The sequence below is a fragment of the Babylonia areolata genome, chromosome 20, assembly GCF_041734735.1.
Source record: "Babylonia areolata isolate BAREFJ2019XMU chromosome 20, ASM4173473v1, whole genome shotgun sequence".
Lineage (NCBI taxonomy): Eukaryota > Metazoa > Mollusca > Gastropoda > Neogastropoda > Buccinidae > Babylonia > Babylonia areolata.
In genome coordinates this window covers 6,381,567-6,405,538 of record NC_134895.1, presented here as the reverse complement: position 1 = coordinate 6,405,538, position 23,972 = coordinate 6,381,567, and the positions used below count along the sequence as shown (strand labels likewise).

Below are 23,972 nucleotides of genomic sequence, written 5' to 3'. Positions count from 1 at the left end.
ATATAAATACCATTATTATTATTATGCACAAGATTCAGCGCTATATAAATACCATTATTATTATTATGCACAAGATTCAGCGCCATATAAATACCATTATTATTATTATGCACAAGATTCAGCGCTATATAAATACCATTATTATTATTATTATAACTAGATACCACTCAAGTTCGTCTCGGATCTCAGCATTTCGTACTGCCCACCACCATAATTCAAGAGACTGGCCACAAGGTTATATATCACCATAAAAGATTTTTTTTTCAGTGATACAAATCTGATGGCAGAATTAATAATTACTCTCATGGAAGGTTTTTTTTTTTATTTGTTTGTTTGCTTGTTTTGTTGTTGTTGTTTGTTTTTGGAAAGAGGTCTTTGATGAGTTTGATCACTTTCTATAACATTCTGACTAGGAGAAGACTTGGGTTTTGCAACAGCCCAGTACCGATTCAGGTTGATTGGGGTTTGTTTGTTTTTTTCTGTTTGTTTTTTGTTGTTTTTTTTTTTTTTTTTTTTGTTTTTTTTTTTGGGGGGGTTCTGTCGCATATTATACATATTATACACCTCCCCCTCCATCCTCACCCCCCGACACAGATACACAGCGAAAGAAGAGTCAAGGGAAGAACATAAACACGAAAGGCGACACCCGACACCAAGGTCTGCATACAGTGAAGGAAGATGAACTCTGCTTACTTTTCACACCAAGGACTGCACAGACAACGTGAAGGAAGATGAACTCTGCTTACTTTTCACACCAAGGACTGCACAGACAACGTGAAGGAAGATGAACTCTGCTTACTTTTCACACCAAGGACTGCACAGACAGTGAAGGAAGATGAACTCTGCTTACTTTTCACACCAAGGACTGCACAGACAACGTGAAGGAAGATGAACTCTGCTTACTTTTCACACCAAGGACTGCACAGACAGTGGAGGAAGATTAACTCTGCTTACTTTTCACACCAAGGACTGCACAGACAGTGAAGGAAGATGAACTCTGCTTACTTTTCACACCAAGGACTGCACAGACAACGTGAAGGAAGATGAACTCTGCTTACTTTTCACACCAAGGACTGCACAGACAGTGGAGGAAGATTAACTCTGCTTACTTTTCACTATGTCATGACTTGCCACACACGACGAAAGAGAGAGAGAGAGAGAGAGAGAGAGAGAGAGGGAAGGAGACTGAGATGTTTTATTCATTTTAGGCCTAGACCCCTCATGAAGGGGAATGGGAACAGATAAACAATGATTTGTAATATTGATTATTGCTATGGAAACAAAATTCAAAACAAACATCAACAATACAACGATGGAAATATAATTATCAATTATAAGCATTAAGGACACAGAGAGAGAGAGAGAGAGAGAGAGAGAGAGAGAGAGAGAGAGGGTTGGACGTTATGCGTGCATTTTCTTTCTCAGATCAGACATTTAAAAAAAATGAGTGGTTCCAAGCTCCACATTATAAGTTTTCAGTTTCAGTTTCAGGGAGGTAGCAAAGAGTGCACACCGATGTCTACAAGCTGCACCACATCATCTGCTTAAAACACAGGATCAACTGATTGACTGCCAGTAAAACACAGAATCAACTGATTGACTGCCAGTAAAACACAGAATCAACTGATTGACTGCCAGTAAAACACAGGATCAACTGACTGACTGCCAATAAAACATAGGATTAACTGATTGACTGCCAATAAAACACAGGATCAACTGATTGACTGCCAGTAAAACACAGAATCAACTGATTGACTGCCAGTAAAACACAGAATCAACTGATTGACTGCCAGTAAAACACAGGATCAACTGATTGACTGCCAGTAAAACACAGTAAAACACGGGATCAACTGATTGATTGCCAATAAAGCACAGGATCAACTGATTGACTGCCAGTAAAACACAGTAAAACACAGGATCAACTGATTGACTGCCAATAAAACACAGGATCAACTGATTGACTGCCAGTAAAACACAGGATCAACTGATTGACTGCCAATAAAACACAGGATCAACTGATTGACTGCCAATAAAACATAGGATTAACTGATTGACTGCCAATAAAACACAGGATCAACTGATTGACTGCCAATAAAACATAGGATCAACTGATTGACTGCCAATAAAACACAGGATCAACTGATTGACTGCCAATAAAACACAGGATCAACTGATTGACTGCCAATAAAGCACAGGATCAACTGATTGACTGCCAATAAAGCACAGGATCATCTGATTGACTGCCAATAAAACACAGGATCAACTGATTGACTGCCAATAAAGCACAGGATCTGATTGACTGCCAATAAAGCACAGGATCAACTGATTGACTGCCAATAAAACACAGGATCAACTGATTGACTGCCAATAAAACACAGGATCAACTGATTGACTGCCAATATTGACTGCCAATAAAACAGGATTAATTGACTGACTGCCAATAAAGCACAGGATTAATTGATTGACTGCCAATAAAACACAGGATCAACTGATTGACTGCCAATAAAACACAGGATTAATTGATTGACTGCCAATAAAACACAGGATCGACTGACTGACTGCCAATAAAACACAGGATCAACTGATTGACTGCCAGTAAAACACAGGATTAATTGATTGACTGCCAACATTGACTGCCAATAAAACACAGGATCAACTGATTGACTGCCAATAAAACACAGGATTAATTGATTGACTGCCAACATGACTGCCAATAAAACACAGGATCAACTGATTGACTGCCAATAAAACACAGGATTAATTGATTGACTGCCAACATTGACTGCCAATAAAACACAGGATCAACTGATTGACTGCCAATAAAACACAGGATCAACTGATTGACTGCCAATAAAACACAGGATTAACTGATTGACTGCCAATAAAACACAGGATCAACTGATTGACTGCCAATAAAGCACAGGATTAACTGATTGACTGCCAATAAAACACAGGATCAACTGATTGACTGCCAATAAAGCACAGGATTAACTGATTGACTGCCAATAAAACACAGGATCAACTGATTGACTGCCAATAAAGCACAGGATTAATTGATTGACTGCCAGTAAAACACAGGATCAACTGATTGACTGCCAATAAAGCACAGGATTAATTGATTGACTGCCAGTAAAACACAGGATCAACTGATTGACTGCCAATAAAGCACAGGATCAACTGATTGACTGCCAGTAAAACACAGGATCAACTGATTGACTGCCAATAAAACACAGGATCAACTGATTGACTGCCAATAAAACATAGGATTAACTGATTGACTGCCAATAAAACACAGGATCAACTGATTGACTGCCAATAAAACATAGGATCAACTGACTGACTGCCAATAAAGCACAGGATCAACTGACTGACTGCCAATAAAACACAGGATCAACTGACTGACTGCCAATAAAGCACAGGATCAACTGATTGACTGCCAATAAAACACAGGATCAACTGATTGACTGCCAACATTGACTGCCAATAAAGCACAGGATCAACTGATTGACTGCCAACATTGACTGCCAATAAAGCACAGGATCAACTGATTGACTGCCAATAAAGTCGCTGTGCTGGTCATGGCTTCAGATCCTACCCCGGGTTTATAGGACACGTGTACATCCACTGAAGTACAATCATTGAACAAAAATAAACAAACACGTCAAATTATGATCCAAACACAACAAAAGTTGTAAAGATGGTTTTTCAACTCTCTTCTCCTCACATTGCTTACTCTCAGCACGGACGATATTTCAATGCAAATGATGAAATAAAAAAAATACACATATTTCATCATCGTTCATCATCATTCAAAATGTTTAGTGATGAACTAACCTGTACATGATTATTTTGTTATTCACCAAAGTCATTATTTTGTCTTAATCATGTTTGTTTTTTCCTGTCAATAATCAAAGAAAGATTTTTTTTTAATTAGCGTGTAGTTGAAGGTGTAGGTGACTGAGGGAGTTCAGATGTCTGTACAGCATCACCGTCAGGACGTGCTGGAACTGAAGCACTCTGTCATTTAGCTCTGAAGTTTCGGTAAATCATAAGGAAAGTTGTAGTTGTTACCGTAGATACAACACTTCATTTCTTTTAAACGATTTTATTTCTTTCTGCACTTCTTCGTTTACAACGCCAGACTGTCTTTCAGATAGTTGACTAATATATATATATATATATATATATATATATGTGTGTGTGTGTGTGTGTGTGTGTGTGTGTGTGTGTGTGTGTGTGTGTATACATGTGTGTGTGTATAATCTGTGTCTGTCACACACACACACACACACACACACACACACACACACACACACAGAGAGAGAGAGAGAGAGAGAGAGAGAGAGAGAGAGAGAGAGAGAGAGGAGACATTCTTTTATTATATCAGTCATACACTCGGTCTGTCTTATCACTGCCATTTTGAAGGTGTATGTAAACCGACGAAGTAGAATCTTAACGTGACATATTTCTCCCAATTTTTGTTATCACAGCTTGATAATTATTATTATCAGGTTTAGAATTATGGTAACGTCAAAGCGTTTTTCATTTCTTACTTTTGTTCAGAAACAATGTTTCCATCGAACATGTACATCAGTTTATGATTGCTTGCATCGAAATATAAATGCTTTGTATTTTTCCCATTCTTAAAACTCATTGATATTCTTTATTGTGTTGTTTTGTATTGAAGGGATCAATATATGCATATCATCGTGACTAGGGTTTTATGTTTTGTAAATTTAAAAAAAAAAAGAATCTCGGAAATATGCGCTGTGATGATCATGATGACAACGGTGATTTTTTGTTGTTGTAGTTGTTGTTGTTGTTGCTTTTGGTTTACTTGATTGTTTGTTTTTTTATACAAGGGATTTGTTTTGTTTTTATTTCTTTCATTTTCACAAGGAAACGCCGAGCTTTGTGGTGTTAGTTAGAACCTGATTTAACACCATGAAATTTGAAGATAGCTCGCCATAACCACAAATGTTACAGTTCGTTTTGTGTCACTTCAGTTCGTGTGGTGAAGTTTTGTAATGAGCATCCACACAGTGCTCAATCATATTTTCACAAGAGGCCAGCTTTTGTCAGACTGGACATTTGTCTTCCCCTTTACTCTCCGGACCCCGGTTAAAACGATAAGACGTACTGGTTCTGACTGAAGGTTAAAACGATAGGACGTACTGGTTCTGACTGAAGGTTAAAACGATAGGACGTACTGGTTCTGACTGAGGGATAAAACGGTAAGACGTACTGGTTCTGACTGAAGGATAAAACGGTAAGGTGTACTGGTTCTGACTGAAGGATAAAACGGTAAGGTGTACTGGTTCTGACTGAAGGATAAAACGGTAAGGTGTACTGGTTCTGACTGAAGGATAAAACGGTAAGGTGTACTGGTTCTGACTGAAGGATAAAACGGAAAGACACACTGGTTCTGACTGAAGGATAAAACGGTAAGACGTACTGGTTCTGACTGAAGGATAAAACGGTAAGGTGTACTGGTTCTGACTGAGGGATAAAACGGTAAGGTGTACTGGTTCTGACTGAAGGATAAAACGGTAAGACGTACTGGTTCTGACTGAAGGATAAAACGGTAAGGTGTACTGGTTCTGACTGAAGGATAAAACGGTAAGACGTGCTGGTTCTGACTGAAGGATAAAACGATAAGACGAGCTGGTTCTGACTGAAGGATAAAACGGTAAGACGTACGGGTTCTGACTGAAGGTTAAAACGGTAAGACGTGCTGGTTCTGACTGAAGGATAAAACGGTAAGGTGTACTGGTTCTGACTGAAGGATAAAACGGTAAGGTGTACTGGTTCTGACTGAAGGATAAAACGGTAAGGTGTACTGGTTCTGACTGAAGGATAAAACGGTAAGGTGTACTGGTTCTGACTGAATGATAAAACGGTAAGACGAGCTGGTTCTGACTGAAGGATAAAACGGTAAGACGTACGGGTTCTGACTGAAGGTTAAAACGGTAAGACGTGCTGGTTCTGACTGAAGGATAAAACGATAAGACGAGCTGGTTCTGACTGAAGGATAAAACGGTAAGGTGTACTGGTTCTGACTGAAGGATAAAACGGTAAGGTGTACTGGTTCTGACTGAAGGATAAAACGGTAAGGTGTACTGGTTCTGACTGAGGGATAAAACGGTTAGGTGTACTGGTTCTGACTGAGGGATAAAACGGTAAGGTGTACTGGTTCTGACTGAAGGATAAAACGGTAAGGTGTACTGGTTCTGACTGAAAGATAAAACGGTAAGACGTACTGGTTCTGACTGAAGGATAAAACGGTAAGGTGTACTGGTTCTGACTGAAGGATAAAACGGAAAGACACACTGGTTCTGACTGAAGGATAAAACGGTAAGACGTACTGGTTCTGACTGAAGGATAAAACGGTAAGGTGTACTGGTTCTGACTGAGGGATAAAACGGTAAGGTGTACTGGTTCTGACTGAAGGTTAAAACGATAAGACGAACGGGTTCTGACTGAAGGTTAAAACGGTAAGGTGTACTGGTTCTGACTGAAGGATAAAACGGTAAGGTGTACTGGTTCTGACTGAAGGTTAAAACGATAAGACGAACGGGTTCTGACTGAAGGATAAAACGGTAAGGTGTACTGGTTCTGACTGAAGGATAAAACGGTAAGGTGTACTGGTTCTGACTGAAGGATAAAACGGTAAGACGTACTGGTTCTGACTGAAGGATAAAACGGTAAGGTGTACTGGTTCTGACTGAAGGTTAAAACGGTAAGGTGTACTGGTTCTGACTGAAGGTTAAAACGGTAAGACGTACTGGTTCTGACTGAAGGATAAAACGGTAAGGTGTACTGGTTCTGACTGAAGGATAAAACGGTAAGGTGTACTGGTTCTGACTGAAGGATAAAACGGTAAGGTGTACTGGTTCTGACTGAAGGATAAAACGGTAAGACGTACTGGTTCTGACTGAAGGATAAAACGGTAAGGTGTACTGGTTCTGACTGAGGGATAAAACGGTAAGGTGTACTGGTTCTGACTGAAGGATAAAACGGTAAGGTGTACTGGTTCTGACTGAAGGTTAAAACGATAAGACGAACGGGTTCTTACTGAAGGATAAAACGGTAAGGTGTACTGGTTCTGACTGAAGGTTAAAACGATAGGACGTACTGGTTCTGACTGAAGGTTAAAACGGTAAGACGTACTGGTTCTGACTGAAGGATAAAACGGTAAGACGTACTGGTTCTGACTGAAGGATAAAACGGTAAGACGTACTGGTTCTGACTGAAGGATAAAACGGTAAGGTGTACTGGTTCTGACTGAAGGATAAAACGGTAAGACGTACTGGTTCTGACTGAAGGATAAAACGGTAAGGTGTACTGGTTCTGACTGAAGGTTAAAACGATAAGGTGTACTGGTTCTGACTGAAGGATAAAACGGTAAGGTGTACTGGTTCTGACTGAAGGTTAAAACGATAAGGTGTACTGGTTCTGACTGAGGGATAAAACGGTAAGGTGTACTGGTTCTGACTGAAGGATAAAACGGTAAGGTGTACTGGTTCTGACTGAAGGATAAAACGGTAAGACGAACTGGTTCTGACTGAAGGTTAAAACGATAAGGTGTACTGGTTCTGACTGAAGGATAAAACGGTTAGGTGTACTGGTTCTGACTGAAGGATAAAACGATAAGGTGTACTGGTTCCGACTGAAGGTTAAAACGATAAGGTGTACTGGTTCTGACTGAAGGATAAAACGGTAAGACGTACGGGTTCTGACTGAAGGTTAAAACGGTAAGACGTACTGGTTCTGACTGAAGGATAAAACGGTAAGGTGTACTGGTTCTGACTGAAGGATAAAACGGTAAGGTGTACTGGTTCTGACTGAAGGATAAAACGGTAAGGTGTACTGGTTCTGACTGAAGGTTAAAACGGTAAGGTGTACTGGTTCTGACTGAAGGATAAAACGGTTAGGTGTACTGGTTCTGACTGAAGGATAAAACGGTAAAGTGTACTGGTTCTGACTGAAGGATAAAACGGTAAGGTGTACTGGTTCTGACTGAAGGATAAAACGGTAAGACGTACTGGTTCTGACTGAAGGTTAAAACGGTAAGGTGTACTGGTTCTGACTGAAGGATAAAACATTAAGGTGTACTGGTTCTGACTGAAGGATAAAACGTTAAGACGTACTGGTTCTGACTGAAGGATAAAACGGTAAGGTGTACTGGTTCTGACTGAAGGATAAAACGGTAAGGTGTACTGGTTCTGACTGAAGGATAAAACGTTAAGACGTACTGGTTCTGACTGAAGGATAAAACGGTAAGACGAACTGGTTCTGACTGAAGGATAAAACGGTAAGGTGTACTGGTTCTGACTGAGGGATAAAACGGTAAGACGTACTGGTTCTGACTGAAGGATAAAACGGTAAGGTGTACTGGTTCTGACTGAAGGATAAAACGGTAAGACGTACTGGTTCTGACTGAAGGTTAAAACGGTAAGGTGTACTGGTTCTGAGAGCAAAAAACCCAAAAACAAAAACACCTCGACACAAATAAGAAAAATCCAGTGTCCTATGTTTTGCAGCATGTAGTATACATAACAAAAAGGAAGATACCCGAAGGGCCAAAAAACATTTCATTGGTACGCAGCAACGCAAGCCAACGAGTGTATATCACCCTGCCTTCAATAAAACACGAGACGACATTCGGAGAAAGCGTTTTAGTTGTAAAGCTGTTCTTTGGGGTTCGTTTCTGTACAAACCAGATAGGATCATGCTGGACGCGTTGTGTTGTTGAAGCTGAACGATACCTTCCCCAACGGGTGTGTGTGTGTGTGTGTGTGTGTGAGTGTGTGTGTGTGCCAACGGGGCGAGCTTTGTACCCCCTTAAGAAGAACTTGGCTGCATGCACTCGTGCAAGACAGATAACACTGCTCCACCCCGAGGTAACGCCCACACGTACCCACTCCACCCCACGCCACGCCACCCGCCCAAACCCACCCCATTCCCCGTGGCGGCTGTCGGGGTGGCGGGTCAGTGCATACTGTGGGCAGAGACAGATGGGTCAGCCCGCGGACCTCGGGTCGATAAAAGTGGGGGACCCCGTGGAGGGAGCTGTTTGTGATTGTCCCCCCCCCCCCCCCTCCCCTTCCCTCTGGCAGGGAGGTGGCGTGAGCGTGCTGTGTGTGACGCCACAAGTGGTGTGGAGAAACTGGATGACCATCGGTCTTCTTTCCCCCGTCCGCCGTGTGTGTGTGTATGTGTGTGTGTGTGACACCGCCAGCGTCCACTTGACCGAGCAGTTGTTTGGACAATACTTGGAGATTGTGAGCACTTTTAACTGGAGGGGTCTTTGACATGTGGAAGAACGGTGTGTGTGAACATGGCCCTTCTCTCTGCGTGCCTGATTGAAGTTCGCTGTTCTCTGGAAGGCAGGAGACGGGGTGGGAGGGCTGGAAGGACAGGGTGCCGGCAGTGGTGTGCAAAGCTGCAGTCAGTTCCTTTTTCTTTCCTTCTTTCAGAAGCTGTTTGCCAAACAATTTCCTGCTGTGCTTTGTTGTTTGCTTCCCTTGTCTGTCCGTGTCGGCACATCACTTCACATGTGCTTCACAGTTTGTCACCTGCACACCGTGCATTCGGCACAAGGCAGCCTGCTTCACATGGCACCGCAGTTTGTCTGAGCCAAACACAGTAACACAAATCTCATTGCTTGGTAAAGCTCTTTGGAGCCTCGTCCTCTTGAATCAGTCTGTACACTTATCCAAGTGCTCATGTTCAGGTTGTTAAAAGTCTGTCGGTACAACACACAGTGTGACGCTGATCCAGCAGTGTGGGGTGTCTGGCCTCGTCAAGACACAAGTAACCCAAACACTTCACCCGTGTCTCTGCCTGTCTGTCTGCTGTCATCAGCTGTCATTATAACACATCCCTAATGCACACACACACACACACACACACACACACACACACACACACACTTAATTAACCTGTGTCCCCTTTTGTGGCATGGAGGATTTCAGAAAAGCACACAGCCAAAACACAACTAACGCCCCCCCCCCTCCCCAATTAAACAAAGAAATGAACAACAAGACATCGTCGATCACAGCTTTTCCTGTGAGAACAAGACATCGTTGTTTGATATATATTTTTTCCTTTCTTCTGTAAGCTGTGGATGTTTGGTTTGGAAGCCAGTAGTATCATTGAAATCCCACTGTGTGTTAACTGGTGAGGGTTGACATGCTATGTGAGTGAAACACCACTGTGTGTTAACTGGTGAGGGTTGGCATGGTGAGTGAGTGAAACACCACTGTGTGTTAACTGGTGAGGGTTGACATGCTATGTGAGTGAAACACCACTGTGTGTTAACTGGTGAGGGTTGACATGCTAGGTGAGTGAAACACCACTGTGTGTTAACTGGTGAGGGTTGACATGCTATGTGAGTGAAACACAACTGTGTGTTAACTGCTGAGGGTTGGCATGGTGAGTGAGTGAAACACCATTGTGTGTTAACTGTTGAGGGTTGGCATGCTATGTGAGTGAAACACCACTGTGTGTTAACTGCTGAGGGTTGGCATGCTATGTGAGTGAAACACCACTGTGTGTTAACTGGTGAGGGTTGGCATGGTGAGTGAAACACCACTGTGTGTTAACTGCTGAGGGTTAGCATGCTATGTGAGTGAAACACCACTGTGTGTTAACTGCTGAGGGTTAGCATGCTATGTGAGTGAAACACCACTGTGTGTTAACTGTTGAGGGTTAGCATGCTATGTGAGTGAAACACCACTGTGTGTTAACTGGTGAGGGTTTGCATGCTATGTGAGTGAGTGAGTGAAACACCACTGTGTGTTAACTGCTGAGGGTTGGCATGCTATGTGAGTGAAACACCACTGTGTGTTAACTGCTGAGGGTTGGCATGGTGAGTGAGTGAGTGAGTGAAACACCACTGTGTGTTAACTGCTGAGGGTTGGCATGCTATGTGAGTGAAACACCACTGTGTGTTAACTGGTGAGGGTTGGCATGCTATGTGAGTGAAACACCACTGTGTGTTAACTGCTGAGGGTTGGCATGGTGAGTGAAACACCATTGTGTGTTAACTGCTGAGGGTTGTAAATGCTGTGTGAGTGAGTGAAACACCACTGTGTGTTAACTGCTGAGGGTTAGCATGCTATGTGAGTGAAACACCACTGTGTGTTAACTGCTGAGGGTTAGCATGCTATGTGAGTGAAACACCACTGTGTGTTAACTGCTGAGGGTTGGCATGGTGAGTGAAACACCATTGTGTGTTAACTGCTGAGGGTTGACATGCTACGTGAGTGAAACACCACTGTGTGTTAACTGGTGAGGGTTGGCATGCTATGTGAGTGAAACACCACTGTGTGTTAACTGCTGAGGGTTGGCATGGTGAGTGAAACACCATTGTGTGTTAACTGCTGAGGGTTGTAAATGCTGTGTGAGTGAGTGAAACACCATTGTGTGTTAACTGGTGAGGGTTGACATGCTATGTGAGTGAGTGAAACACCATTGTGTGTTAACCGCTGAGGGTTGACATGCTATGTGAGTGAAACACCACTGTGTGTTAACCGCTGAGGGTTGACATGCTATGTGAGTGAAACACCACTGTGTGTTAACTGGTGAGGGTTGACATGCTATGTGAGTGAAACACCATTGTGTGTTAACCGCTGAGGGTTGACATGCTATGTGAGTGAGTGAAACACCATTGTGTGTTAACCGCTGAGGGTTGACATGCTATGTGAGTGAAACACCACTGTGTGTTAACTGGTGAGGGTTGACATGCTATGTGAGTGAAACACCACTGTGTGTTAACTGGTGAGGGTTAGCATGCTATGTGAGTGAAACACCATTGTGTGTTAACTGCTGAGGGTTAGCATGCTATGTGAGTGAAACACCACTGTGTGTTAACTGGTGAGGGTTGGCATGCTATGTGAGTGAGTGAAACACCATTGTGTGTTAACTGCTGAGGGTTGGCATGCTATGTGAGTGAGTGAAACACCATTGTGTGTTAACTGCTGAGGGTTGGCATGCTATGTGAGTGAGTGAAACACCATTGTGTGTTAACTGCTGAGGGTTGGCATGCTATGTGAGTGAGTGAAACACCACTGTGTGTTAACTGCTGAGGGTTGGCATGCTATGTGAGTGAAACACCATTGTGTGTTAACTGCTGAGGGTTTGCATGGTGAGTGAAACACCACTGTGTGTTAACTGCTGAGGGTTGGCATGCTATGTGAGTGAAACACCACTGTGTGTTAACTGCTGAGGGTTGGCATGGTGAGTGAAACACCACTGTCTGTTAACTGGTGAGGGTTGACATGCTATGTGAGTGAAACACCACTGTGTGTTAACTGGTGAGGGTTGGCATGCTATGTGAGTGAAACACCACTGTGTGTTAACTGCTGAGGGTTGGCATGGTGAGTGAGTGAAACACCATTGTGTGTTAACTGGTGAGGGTTGGCATGGTGAGTGAGTGAAACACCATTGTGTGTTAACTGTTGAGGGTTGGCATGGTGAGTGAGTGAAACACCATTGTGTGTTAACTGCTGAGGGTTGGCATGCTACGTGAGTGAAACACCATTGCAGGAAACACATCAAGGCTCTGACGTGGAAGATGACGTCACTTTGGGAGAAATAAACGGTCACTCATTTCCTGACTGCCCTGCCCTGTGACGTCACTTTGGGAGGAATAAATGGTCTCTGTGTTTGTGTGGAGTAGCAGATCCCTTCCATGAGAAGACTCCCGGAGTGACGCACCCCACGTCTTGATACCTGCTGGCTTTCCAAGTGGGGGAACTCCGTGTGCGAACGACGCACCAGGAAATAGTTGAATTTCAAACTGTGCAAGAATTTCTACATGAAACGTTTAGTATAATGTCTTGTGACGTTTGCCAGTGACGAATGATTTCGGAGCGTTTGACTTTCCAGAACGAACACACTCTTTTTTTCATGAAGACATCCTCGTTGGTCACGGATTCCGATCGTGAAAACAAAGGCTGAAAACGAGCGCAAGTCACAAGGATGTGTGAGGTGGATCAACTCTGAGAGACCCGTGAAAAACGAAAGGCAAACCGATAACTGTTCATAAGGATGTGTGAAGTGAATAAGCTCTGAAAGACCTGTGCAAAAACGAAGGGCAACCCGAAAACTATTCAAAAGGATGGGCGATAAAATGAAGAATAACTACCGAGTCTCTCAAAAGTGAATCTTATTTTTATAAACTTTCTCCATTTGGTAAGGATGTGTGAGGCGGGTAAGCTCTGAAAGACCCGTGAAAAACGAAAGGCAAGCCGAGAACTGTTCACAAGGATGTGTGAGGTGGGTAAGCTCTGAAAGACCCGTGAAAAACGAAAGGCAAGCCGAGAACTGTTCACATGGATGTGTGAGGAGATGGGTGAGCTGTGAGAGATCCCTGGACAGTCACAGAGGAAGACGACAAGAGTGTAAGTGTGAGAGAACCCTGGGTCCCTCAGCCTGGCGTCCATGCCGGCTGGAGGATCGGTCCGCGGTGTGGACATGCCCAAACTGGCCTGCAAGCTGGACGTGCGAGTTCTCTGCCCCTCACTGGCCCACCAGGGGGCGTCGCCGGCCTTCGATCTGGATGTGCTGGAGAACTTCCTGTTCGGGTAATGTCTTCTTCCTGTTTGTTTGGGTTTGTGTGGTTAATTTCTACTTTCTGTTTGTTTGAGTTTGTGTGGGTAATTTCTACTTTCTGTTTGTTTGAGTTTGTGTGGGTAATTTCTACTTTCTGTTTGTTTGGGTTTGTGTGGGTAATTTCTACTTCCTGTTTGTTTGGGTTTGTGTGGGTAATTTCTACTTTCTGTTTGTTTGGGTTTGTGTGGGTAATTTCTACTTTCTGTTTGTTTGGGGTTTTGATGGTGATTTCTACTTTCTGCTTGTTTGGGGTTTTGATGGTGATTTCTACTTTCTGTTTGTTTGGGGTTTTGATGGTGATTTCTACTTTCTGCTTGTTTGGGGTTTTGATGGTAGTTTCTATTTTCTGTTTGTTTGGGGTTTTGAGGGTGATTTCTACTTTCTGTTTGTTTGGGGGTTTGAGGGTGATTTCTACTGTCTGTTTGGGTATGTATGGGGTTAGGGGCTTTCTTGTTTGGGTCAGTGGATTTGTTGTTGTTGTTGTATGTTGTGTTTTTTTTTGTTGTTTTTTTGTCTTTACATCCTGTTTATTGGCGTTGTTTGGCTTTCTTGTTCGGGTCAATGTTTTCTTTTTCCTTTCTGTTCTCTTTTTGTTTTCACTGCCCAGTTTTTTGTTTTCTTTTTTGATCGGCATGAGAGGGTTTTGTTGTTGTCACGAGACATTCATTCATTCATTCATTCATTCATTCATACACTCTTTCATACATTAGTGCTTTCATCCATTCGTTCGCTCTTTCGTCCCTTTTTATGCTTTAGAAAAAATAAAAGACATTGCGCCCCCGACACCCCCACACACACTTATATCCTGCGACGGCAGGAAAATTAAAAGAAAACAAAAAGAGGATATGATGAAACAAAACCAGGCACACATATACACCCGCACCACCATCTCCCCCAAAAAAACAGACTGAAATTTTATCGTGTGCATGAAATAATTAACCCATATTTTTTTGTTAAGAAAAAAAAGTGTTCAGCAAACCACGCAAGCAAAAAAAAAAAAAAAGTAACATATTTTCTGTTTGACATCTGATATTTACAACTAAATGCACTGAACTGAGGAATTTCTTCTCTCATTTTGCGTTTGTAGATATACAATTTTGCATTATCAGATTTAAAATGATAATCATTTCCTTTTAATTAAAATTGTCTCATTTAGGGAGAAAGATGAAAATAATGTCTTTGCATTTATTATTGACCATTTGTTCTAACTGCTTCCCAAAGTACGGTTGCATGTGTACATCTCAAAATATATGTTCAACGGCGTCCTCGTTATGGAAAAGAAAGAGCATCTGTTTTGACTCCCATGTGTGACAGAACAACATTTGTGGCGATTGTTTGGCGTATTAACCTGTAGTTTAATTTCCTGGACATTCTCCTTTATTCTGATCCAGTTAACTTCTGTATTCAGTATGTCATTCCATTTTTGACTCACTTGTGTAAACAAAGTGAGTCTATGTTTTAACCCGGTGTTCGATTGTCTGTGTGTGTGCGTGTGTGTGTGTGTGTCCGTGGTAAACTTTAACATTGACATTTTCTCTGCAAATACTTTGTCAGTTGACACCAAATTAGGCATAAAAACAGGAAAAATTCAGTTCTTTCCAGTCATCTTGTTTAAAACAATATTGCACCTATGGGATGGGCACAAAAAAATAATAAATGAAGCCAAATTATATGCAAACTGCATTTACTGTTATATTTATATTTTTTGTATTCTCTAAACTTGGCACTTTGATCTGATATTCTGACCCAACAACAAGAGCAGTCATTATTATCATTTTTTTGTTCAAACAGGAACTTCTTTTGCTAAGCATGGATGTTTTATTTATTTTTTGCAAACGTTTTGGTGCAGATAGTAAAAAAGAGGGAAATTACTCTGTAATTAATGCTAGGGGAATTAATTTGCTTTAAACTGATCTTTCTCATCTTAAACATTACATTTTGAAATTATACTCAATACATAAAAAAGCTTGGATTTTTTTTAAAAAGTGTATCACAAGTGAGTCTTGTTTAAAACCAAATTGTCCTTTCACATCATCGTTCACAAGGATGTCATGGTACCAGCTTGTTCCGTTCTTCACTCAGCATGTTCGGTAGTCCGTTTTTATGCGAAACATATTCACTCTTTCATTCATTCACTCATTCATTTACTCAAGAATTAATTCGTTCGATGCGTATTTTATTGGTAGTTCTTTTCTTTCTTTCTTTCTTTCTTTTTCTATTTTCTTTCTTTCCTTCGTTTTCTGTCACTAGATATATCTGTTCCTGGTCTTTTGCCACGTGTGTTTCTTCCTCTCTCTCTCTCTCTCTCTCTCTCTCTCTTTCTCTCTCTCTTTCTCTCTTTCTCTGTTTGTGTGTGTGTGTGTGTGTGTGCGTGTGTGTGTGTGTGTGTGTGTGTGTGTGTGTGTGTGTGTGTGTGTGTGTGTGTGTGTGTGTGTTGGGGGAGGAGGAAGCCATGGGTGGGGTGGGGTGGTGGTGGTTGGGGAGGGGGGGGTTTCAATGACCATCGGTCAGTCCATGACCTGACACCCAGTGAGATGACTGTCACACGGCCTGATGTGCCACACAAACTGGAAACCCCAAAAGATTGTTTTTAACGATGTGTGTGCATTCGCGCGCGCGCGCGCATACACACACACACACACACACACACACACACACACACACACACACACACACAGTGAGATGACCGTCACACAGCCTGATGTGCCACACAAACTGGAAACCCCAAAAGATTGTTTTTAACGATGTGTGTGCATGCGTGGCGGTGTGCTTGTGTTACGGAGGGAATGTGTGTGACGTAGCAGTAGTAGTAGTAGTAGTAGTAGTAGTAGTAGTAGCAGAAGTCGTAAGAGTAGCAGTAGGAGGGTGTGTGGGGTGAGAACGTACGCGATCAGGTATATATGAGTGCATACGACAGATGTGCAACCGCGTATTTCCTTATTGCACGTTATTCTTTTCTTTTCTTTTTTTAATATACATTGTTTTCAGAGCTGCATTTACTTTTCGTGACAAATGGCTGAGGGAAAAAAACAGCTGGTGCTTATTCAGTGATACGTTTGAAAAAAAAAGTGTGACTTTCTTCACACACACACACACACACACACACGCACGCACGCACGCACGCGCACGCACGCACACGCACGCACACACACATATGCGCGCACACAAACACACACACATACATACATACACACGTACATACGCACATACATACATATGTGGAGTGATGGCCTTGAGGTAACGCGTCCGCCTAGGAAGCGAGAGCATCCAAGAGCGCTGGTTCGAATGACGGCTCAGTCGCCGATATTTTCTCCCCCTCCACAAGACCTTGAGTGGTGGTCTGGACGCTAGTCATTCGGATGAGACGATAAACCGAGGTCCCGTATGCAGCATGCACCTAGCGCACATAAAAGAACCCACGGCAACAAAAGGGTTGTTCCTGGCAAAATTCTGTAGAAAAATCGACTTCGATAGGAAAACAAATAAAACTGCACGCAGGAAAAAATACAAAAAAACAAATGGGTGGCGCTGTTGTGTAGCGACGCGCTCTCCCTGGGGAGAGCAGCCCGAATTTCACACAGAGAAATCTGTTGTGATAAAAAGAAATACAAATACAAATGCTCGCGTTTGTAAAAATATACACGTACACTGTATTATCAGTTTGCTTATCTCCCTCCGTCCTCTGTCTGTCTGTCCGTCTGTATGTCCGTCTGCCTCTCTTCTCCCTCCCTCTCTCTCTACCCCCACCCACCCACCCACACACACTACCTTCTGTCTTTGCCTGATATCCGAGGGATTACCTAGTCATTGTAAAAAGTCCGGATTGTGTTTCGTTTTAATGATGGATACAACCAGAGCTTCCCCCTGGGTGTGTGTTGTTCTGGGAGAGCGTGCCTTTGTTTTCAGTGCTTTATGTGAACGTTCAGCTCCCGATTGTCTGGCTCTGATTGGATAAGTGGGAGTGGGGGTTGGGGGCGGGGGGCGGGGGTGTGTGGGCTTGGAGTGAAGGGTGGTGTTGATAAAATGGAGGGACGGGGGGATGGGGGGTGGGGGAGAGAAGAAGAGATACAAAAAAAACACAAAAAAAACCAAAAAAACTCCACTTCTCTTTCTCTCTTTCAGTCTCGGCAGTGGTATGAACTGAAACAACCTTTGAAGAGTTGATAAAAACACTCCCTTCATGTGAAGACCATGTGTGTGTGTGTGTGTGTGTGTGTGTTGGAGCTCATGTACGTTTATATGTATTTGACTGTGCTTTCATATCTGTGAAACTGCATGTTTGGTGCATATCTGTTATGCATGTGTGGGTGTATGTGTGAATGTGTGTCTTCATGTTTTACATTTATTTGCTTATTTATCATCATTGTTGTCTTATTTATTTATTTATTTATTATTATTATTATTATTATTATTTTATTATTATTATCATTACTACTACCTTTTTTATATCATAATTATTATTTATTTGTTTATTTATGTAAGCTTATCTATTATTTATTCACCTTTTTTTTTCTTTTCTTTTTTCTCAAGGCCTGACAAAGCGCGTTGGGTTACGCTGCTGGTCAGGCATCTGCTTGGCAGATGTGGTGTAGCGTATATGGATTTGTCCGAACGCAGTGACGCCTCCTTGAGCTACTGAAACTGAAACTGTAGACCATGTGGAATGGTGGTACACTCTACAGCATGACTCAACACCACGCTGGTCATACTGAACGCACACAGTCTTTTGTCCAACAAACGTCATTCTATAAGTACTGCAACTAGAACCAAATCACAGTCATCATCATCGTCATCATCATCATCATCATCATTACCGTCATCATCACCATCATCATTACCGTCATTATCATCATCGTCGTAATCATCATCATCATCATCGTCGTCATTGTCATCGTCATCATCATCATCATCTTCATCATCACCAACATCATCATTAGCGTCATTATCATCATCGTTGTAATCATCATCATCATCACCATCATCGTCATTGTCATCGTCATGATCATCATCATCAACATCATAGCCACCATCGTCATAAAAGTCAAAGTGATAGTGTCAATGTAATTTAGACAATATATATATGTGTGTGTGTGTGTGTGTGTGTGTGTGTGTGTGTGTGTGTGTGTGTGTGTGTGTGTGTGTGTGTGTGTGATCGTCTTGTTTATTTACCTCCCCGCCCCCTCCGCCCGATAAGTAAAGTCTCAAGGTCTGTCATGCACGCTGGGTTTATACGTATAGGCCAGGTATTTATCAACAGTGTGCAGACTTCTTCAGAATATATTTTCCTTACACAATACTTCTGTGGGCAAGGTGGTTTGGCTGGGTGCTGTGTGGAATGATTCAGCTCACATCATCAGCTGATCACTACAGCAGTGGTTGGCTGTGCCGCTGTGCTAGTCCTACTACTACTACTACTACTACAACTACAACTACTTCTGCTGCTTCTGCTGCTGCTACTACTACTAATACTACTACTGCTGCTGCTGCTGCTGCTGCTGCTACTACTGCTGCTACTACTATACAGGTATTCGTATCGCGCTGGATATTGTCCAGACAAAGCAAAGCGCCTTCACACCAGTCATTGACATGTGGGCATAACTGGATGATGTAGTCATTTAACAACACCAACACCAACAACTAGTACAACAACAACAACAACAACAGTAAAAAGAAAAGAACTGATAAAGAAATGAATGAATACATAGATAAATGAATAAGTACATAGATATATAAAAAAAAAAATACTATTGTGCCTGCATTGCGCAACATCCCCATATGTTGGCTGTGTGTGTGTGTATGTGTGTGTGTGTGTGTGTGTGTGTGTGTGTGTGTGTTTGTGTTTGCTTGCGCGTGCGTGCGTGCATGCGTGCGTTTGTATGTGCGTGCGTTCGTATGTGTGTGCGTCTGTGTGTGTGTGCGCGCGCGTGTTTGTATGTGAATTTGTGTGTGTGTCACACACACACACACACACACACACACACACACACACACACACACACACACACACACACACACACACACACACACACACACACACACACACACACACAGAGTTATTTTGTGGATGAATAAAGTGAAGTGTATTAATTTTGGTAGACACGCATGTACCTTCTGTGCCCGCATTTTTCAGTCAGAATTTGCTGACACCGTTAAAAGTGTTTTAGTTGTCGTCGTTGTTATCATTTGTGTGCTCTTGACACAGTTATGCGTTGTAACTCTCTCCATACGAACGGCGAAAGAGACGACGTTAACAGCGTTTCTCCCCAATTACCACCATCAAAATATTGCAAGCGGAAGGCTCTTACGCTGAAGAGGTGAATGTTGACAAAGAATACCACAATTCTGACGACGGAAGCTAAAGGTTGGATCATTCAGACACCCACTGGACATCCGAGGGGTCTGTGTAGAGGAGAAGAGAGGACTGGCCGTACTGAGTGAGTTAATTCTAGCTCCATTTGTGCCCCTCTTAGATGTCCGTCATGTCCCATTTTCATGGTAACGCATCTTTCTGAGGCCTGTCATCCTTTCACTGCGGTTCCCATTGTGAATCACGCACCGTGCGTAATGATTTCGCTGTTCACGTAGCCAGCATTCCCCCGTGCCAAGATGGGTCCTCCATAGAATAATTTGTAGGATTAGTGCAAGTATTCATGTGTCACTTTTCCGCAAATGATCTCCGGAAAAGGTTTGCCTTTTGGTGTCAGGGAACATGTTGTGATCGTGATGGCTGGCTCTCTCTTTTCTTTCTTCTGTCTTCTGTCTCTGTCTCCGTTTGTTTGTCTGTCTGTGTGTCTGTCTCTGTGTCTGTCTGTCTGTGTCTCTGTATATGTCTGTCTGTGTGTATGTCTGTGTGTCTGTCCGTCTGTCTGCCTCTGTCTGTCTGTCTGTCTGTGTCTGTGCATATGTGCGTCTGGGTGTCTATGTCTGTCTGTATGACTGTCTGTGTCTCTGTTGGGATTATGGCTTTTATATGAATGAACAATGTCAGTTCCATCGCTCTCTCTGTCTGTTTGTCTGTCTGTCTGTCTGTCTGTCTGTCTCTGAATGCGCACATCCGTGTGCACAAATTATGTGTGTTTATTGACGTGCGTGTTTGCACTGACTATGCTTCCACAATCATTGTTGGTGTCTTTGTGTGTGTGTGTGTGTGTGTGTGTGTGTGTGTGTGTGTGTGTGTGTTTGTATTTGTATTTGTTTTCATCACACCAACGCCCAGAACTACCTACACCCCCACCCACCTACCCCAACACACACACACACGTGCGCGCACACACGCACATTCGCACTCATGCGCTCACGCACGCGCGCACGCGCGCGCACACAAATTTTAAAGTGCATTAGAACTTAAAGTACTAGAATGTCGAATACAAATAAACCACCTCAATAAATGCATTCATTTCACAACCATCCACCAAACCCAACAAACATGAACAGGGATTTCGTGATTATATTCCAGGTATTTAACTTCAAACAGCCCGAAGGATATTAACTGGAATGATTCAGCGCTTATAGCTGTTAGAGGCGTTTGATTGGCTAAGAGCGGGCCAGACTAAGAGGGGCGTCTTTTCACTGTTAGCCGCGCGAAATTTGGCCAAACAGAGCAAACCATAGGCCTAGTTTGCATCAGTTTGACATGGTACAGTATATGTAAACACCAAACATGGAGTATAATACAAACTCCTCCTCTTTCATTTATTTATCAATATGTCTGTGTTTTTGATTCTCTCTCTTCCTTCGTAACACAGATTTCTCTGTGTGAAATTCGGGCTGCTCTCCCCAGAAAGAGCGCGTCGCTTCACTGACAGTGCCACGCGTTGTTTTGTGTTGGGTTTTTTGTTGTTGTTTTTTTCTGCCTGCAATTTTATTTGTTTTCCCATGGGAAAAGATTTTTCTACAGAATTTTGCCAGGGACAACCCTTTCGTTGCCGTGGGTTCTTTTACGTGCGCTGAATGCATGCTGCACGCGGGACCTCTGTTTATCGTCTCATCCGAATGACTAGCGTCCAGACCACGACTCAAGGTCTAGTGGAGGGGGAGAAAATACTGGCGACTGTGCCGGTGTGATTCGGACCAGTGCGCTCAGATTCTCTGGCTTCCAAGGCGGACACGTTACCTGTAGGCCATCAAATTGTTTCTCGTTCCGTTTGGCCTGGCCGCTGATGAACACTGTGCATTTGTTGCTGTCATGTTGAACTGAATCAAACGTACTTCAGTTGCATATAGATGGTCATTATTGACGTCAACGTTTCTTTCTTGGAGCAGTCTGGGGAAAAGGGGTGAATCTCTCTAGGGGTTCGCCACATAATAGTGTCAGACATCTGACATGGTAATATCCAAACAGCACTCACACGTGATAAATGCATGGATGCATGACAGCACTTTTACTGCACTTTAGTGACAGCACGAAAAGAGCGAGGGAAAGTGAAAATGATAGAGAGACAGAGAGAGGCAAAGAGACAGAGAGAGAAGAGACACACAGGGAGACAGATAAACAGAGAGAGAGGCAGAGGGAGAGGGAGATAGACAGAAGTATCTAACAGAGAGAGAGGGGGGGTGGAGGGGACCTAAGAATGAACGAGGGAGAGAGACAGAGAGAGACCGACAGAGGGAGCGAGACAGACTAACTAACAGAGAAAGGGGGGGGCTAAGAATGAACAAGGGAGAGAGAGAGAGGGGGGGGGACCTAAGAATGAACAAGGGAGAGAGAGAGAGAGGGGGGGGGACCTAAGAATGAACAAGGGAGAGAGAGAGAGGGAGGGAGGGACCTAAGAATGAACAAGGGAGAGAGAGAGAGGGAGGGAGGGACCTAAGAATGAACAAGGGAGAGAGAGAGAGGGAGGGAGGGACCTAAGAATGAACGAGGGAGAGAGAGAGAGGGAGGGAGGGACCTAAGAATGAACAAGGGAGAGAGAGAGAGGGAGGGAGGGACCTAAGAATGAACAAGGGAGAGAGAGAGAGGGAGGGAGGGACCTAAGAATGAACGAGGGAGAGAGAGAGAGGGAGGGAGGGACCTAAGAATGAACGAGGGAGAGAGAGAGAGGGAGGGAGGGACCTAAGAATGAACAAGGGAGAGAAAGAGAGGGAGAGAGGGACCTAAGAATGAACAAGGGAGAGAGAGAGAGGGAGGGAGGGACCTAAGAATGAACGAGGGAGAGAGAGAGAGGGGGGGGGGGACCTAAGAATGAACGAGGGAGAGAGAGAGAGGGAGGGAGGGACATAAGAATGAACAAGGGATAGAGAGAGAGGGGGGGACCTAAGAATGAACAAGAGAGAGAGAGAGAGAGGGGGACCTAACAATGAACGAGGGAGAGAGAGAGGGGGGGGGACCTAAGAATGAACAAGGGAGAGAGAGAGAGAGAGGGGGACCTAACAATGAACGAGGCAGACAGACAGACACATTGACGCGGATGAGAAGGTGGGGTAGAGGTTGTGGCGGGGGGGGGGGGGAGGAAAGAGAAGGGAGGGGGGCTTGGAGAGGTGGTTGAGGATTCGGGGGGGGGGGGGCGATGGAGGGGGGAGGGGGGGAGTAGGGGGGGCCTGGAGAGGTGGTTGAGGATTCGGGGGGGGGGGGGGGCGATGGAGGGGGGAGGGGGAGGAGAAGGGGGGGCCTGGAGAGGTGGTTGAGGATACGGGGGGGGGGGGGGGGCGATGGAGGGGGGAGGGGGGATTGGAGAGGTGGTTGAGGATTGGGGGGGAGGAGGAGGGGGGAGGGGGGCCTGGAGAGGTGGTTGAGGATTCGGGGGGGGGGGATGGAGGGGGGAGGGGGGCTTGGAGAGGTGGTTGAGGATTCGGGGAGTGGGGGGGGCGGGGTGTTGAGGAAAGATGGCTTTTAGCTGAGAGATAACGCCATTCAAAAACTTGTCACGCAAATTAAACATCCCCGCGTTGAGGTGTGAGGGGAGCATACACGCTGCAGGCTGCTTTTTTCTCTCTCTCCTTTTTTTCCCCCTCCTTTTATCCTCCCACATGTTTTAATTGGGTGATACAGGGTCAGACCGTACACTTCACTGCCTTTGAATAGCTGGGGCCCTGTTGCCTAGATACCGCCACTACTCCCCCCCCCACCCCCACCCCCCTCACATCACTCCACACAAACAACAACCCCTCCCCACCCACCCATACCCCCAAAAATCTCCACAGCTCCACCTCTCTCCCCTCCGCCCCCCCCCCCCTCCTCTTCCCCCACTTACCACTCAAATCGTGTCTTTAAAAAAAAAAGTAGTTCTAATACACGCATTTGTAGATTATAGCAGACAGCCTTTCATCGCCAGGTATATCGCTTTCTGTTCAAAGACATTAACTGCAGAACGGTCCCTCATGTTTAAGTATTAGAGCGCAGAATGTCTGTGCGT

At 43.8% G+C, this 23,972-nt stretch overlaps 1 protein-coding gene across 6 annotated transcripts in view; it reads left to right on the top strand.

Moving 5' to 3' along the window:
- Positions 1 to 23,972, top strand: part of LOC143294965 (uncharacterized) — a 206,819-nt gene that overhangs the window by 50,143 nt on the left and 132,704 nt on the right. For 2 of the 6 annotated variants that reach the window (XM_076606492.1, XM_076606488.1), the window contains exons 1-2: positions 9,006 to 9,450; positions 12,553 to 13,592. The exons of 1 other annotated variant lie outside the window; for it this stretch is intronic. In XM_076606492.1, the coding sequence (XP_076462607.1) occupies positions 13,450 to 13,592 (143 nt within the window). In that variant the 5' untranslated portion in view covers positions 9,006 to 9,450; positions 12,553 to 13,449. 3 more of the 6 variants (XM_076606490.1, XM_076606491.1, XM_076606489.1) reach the window with 3 other exon arrangements.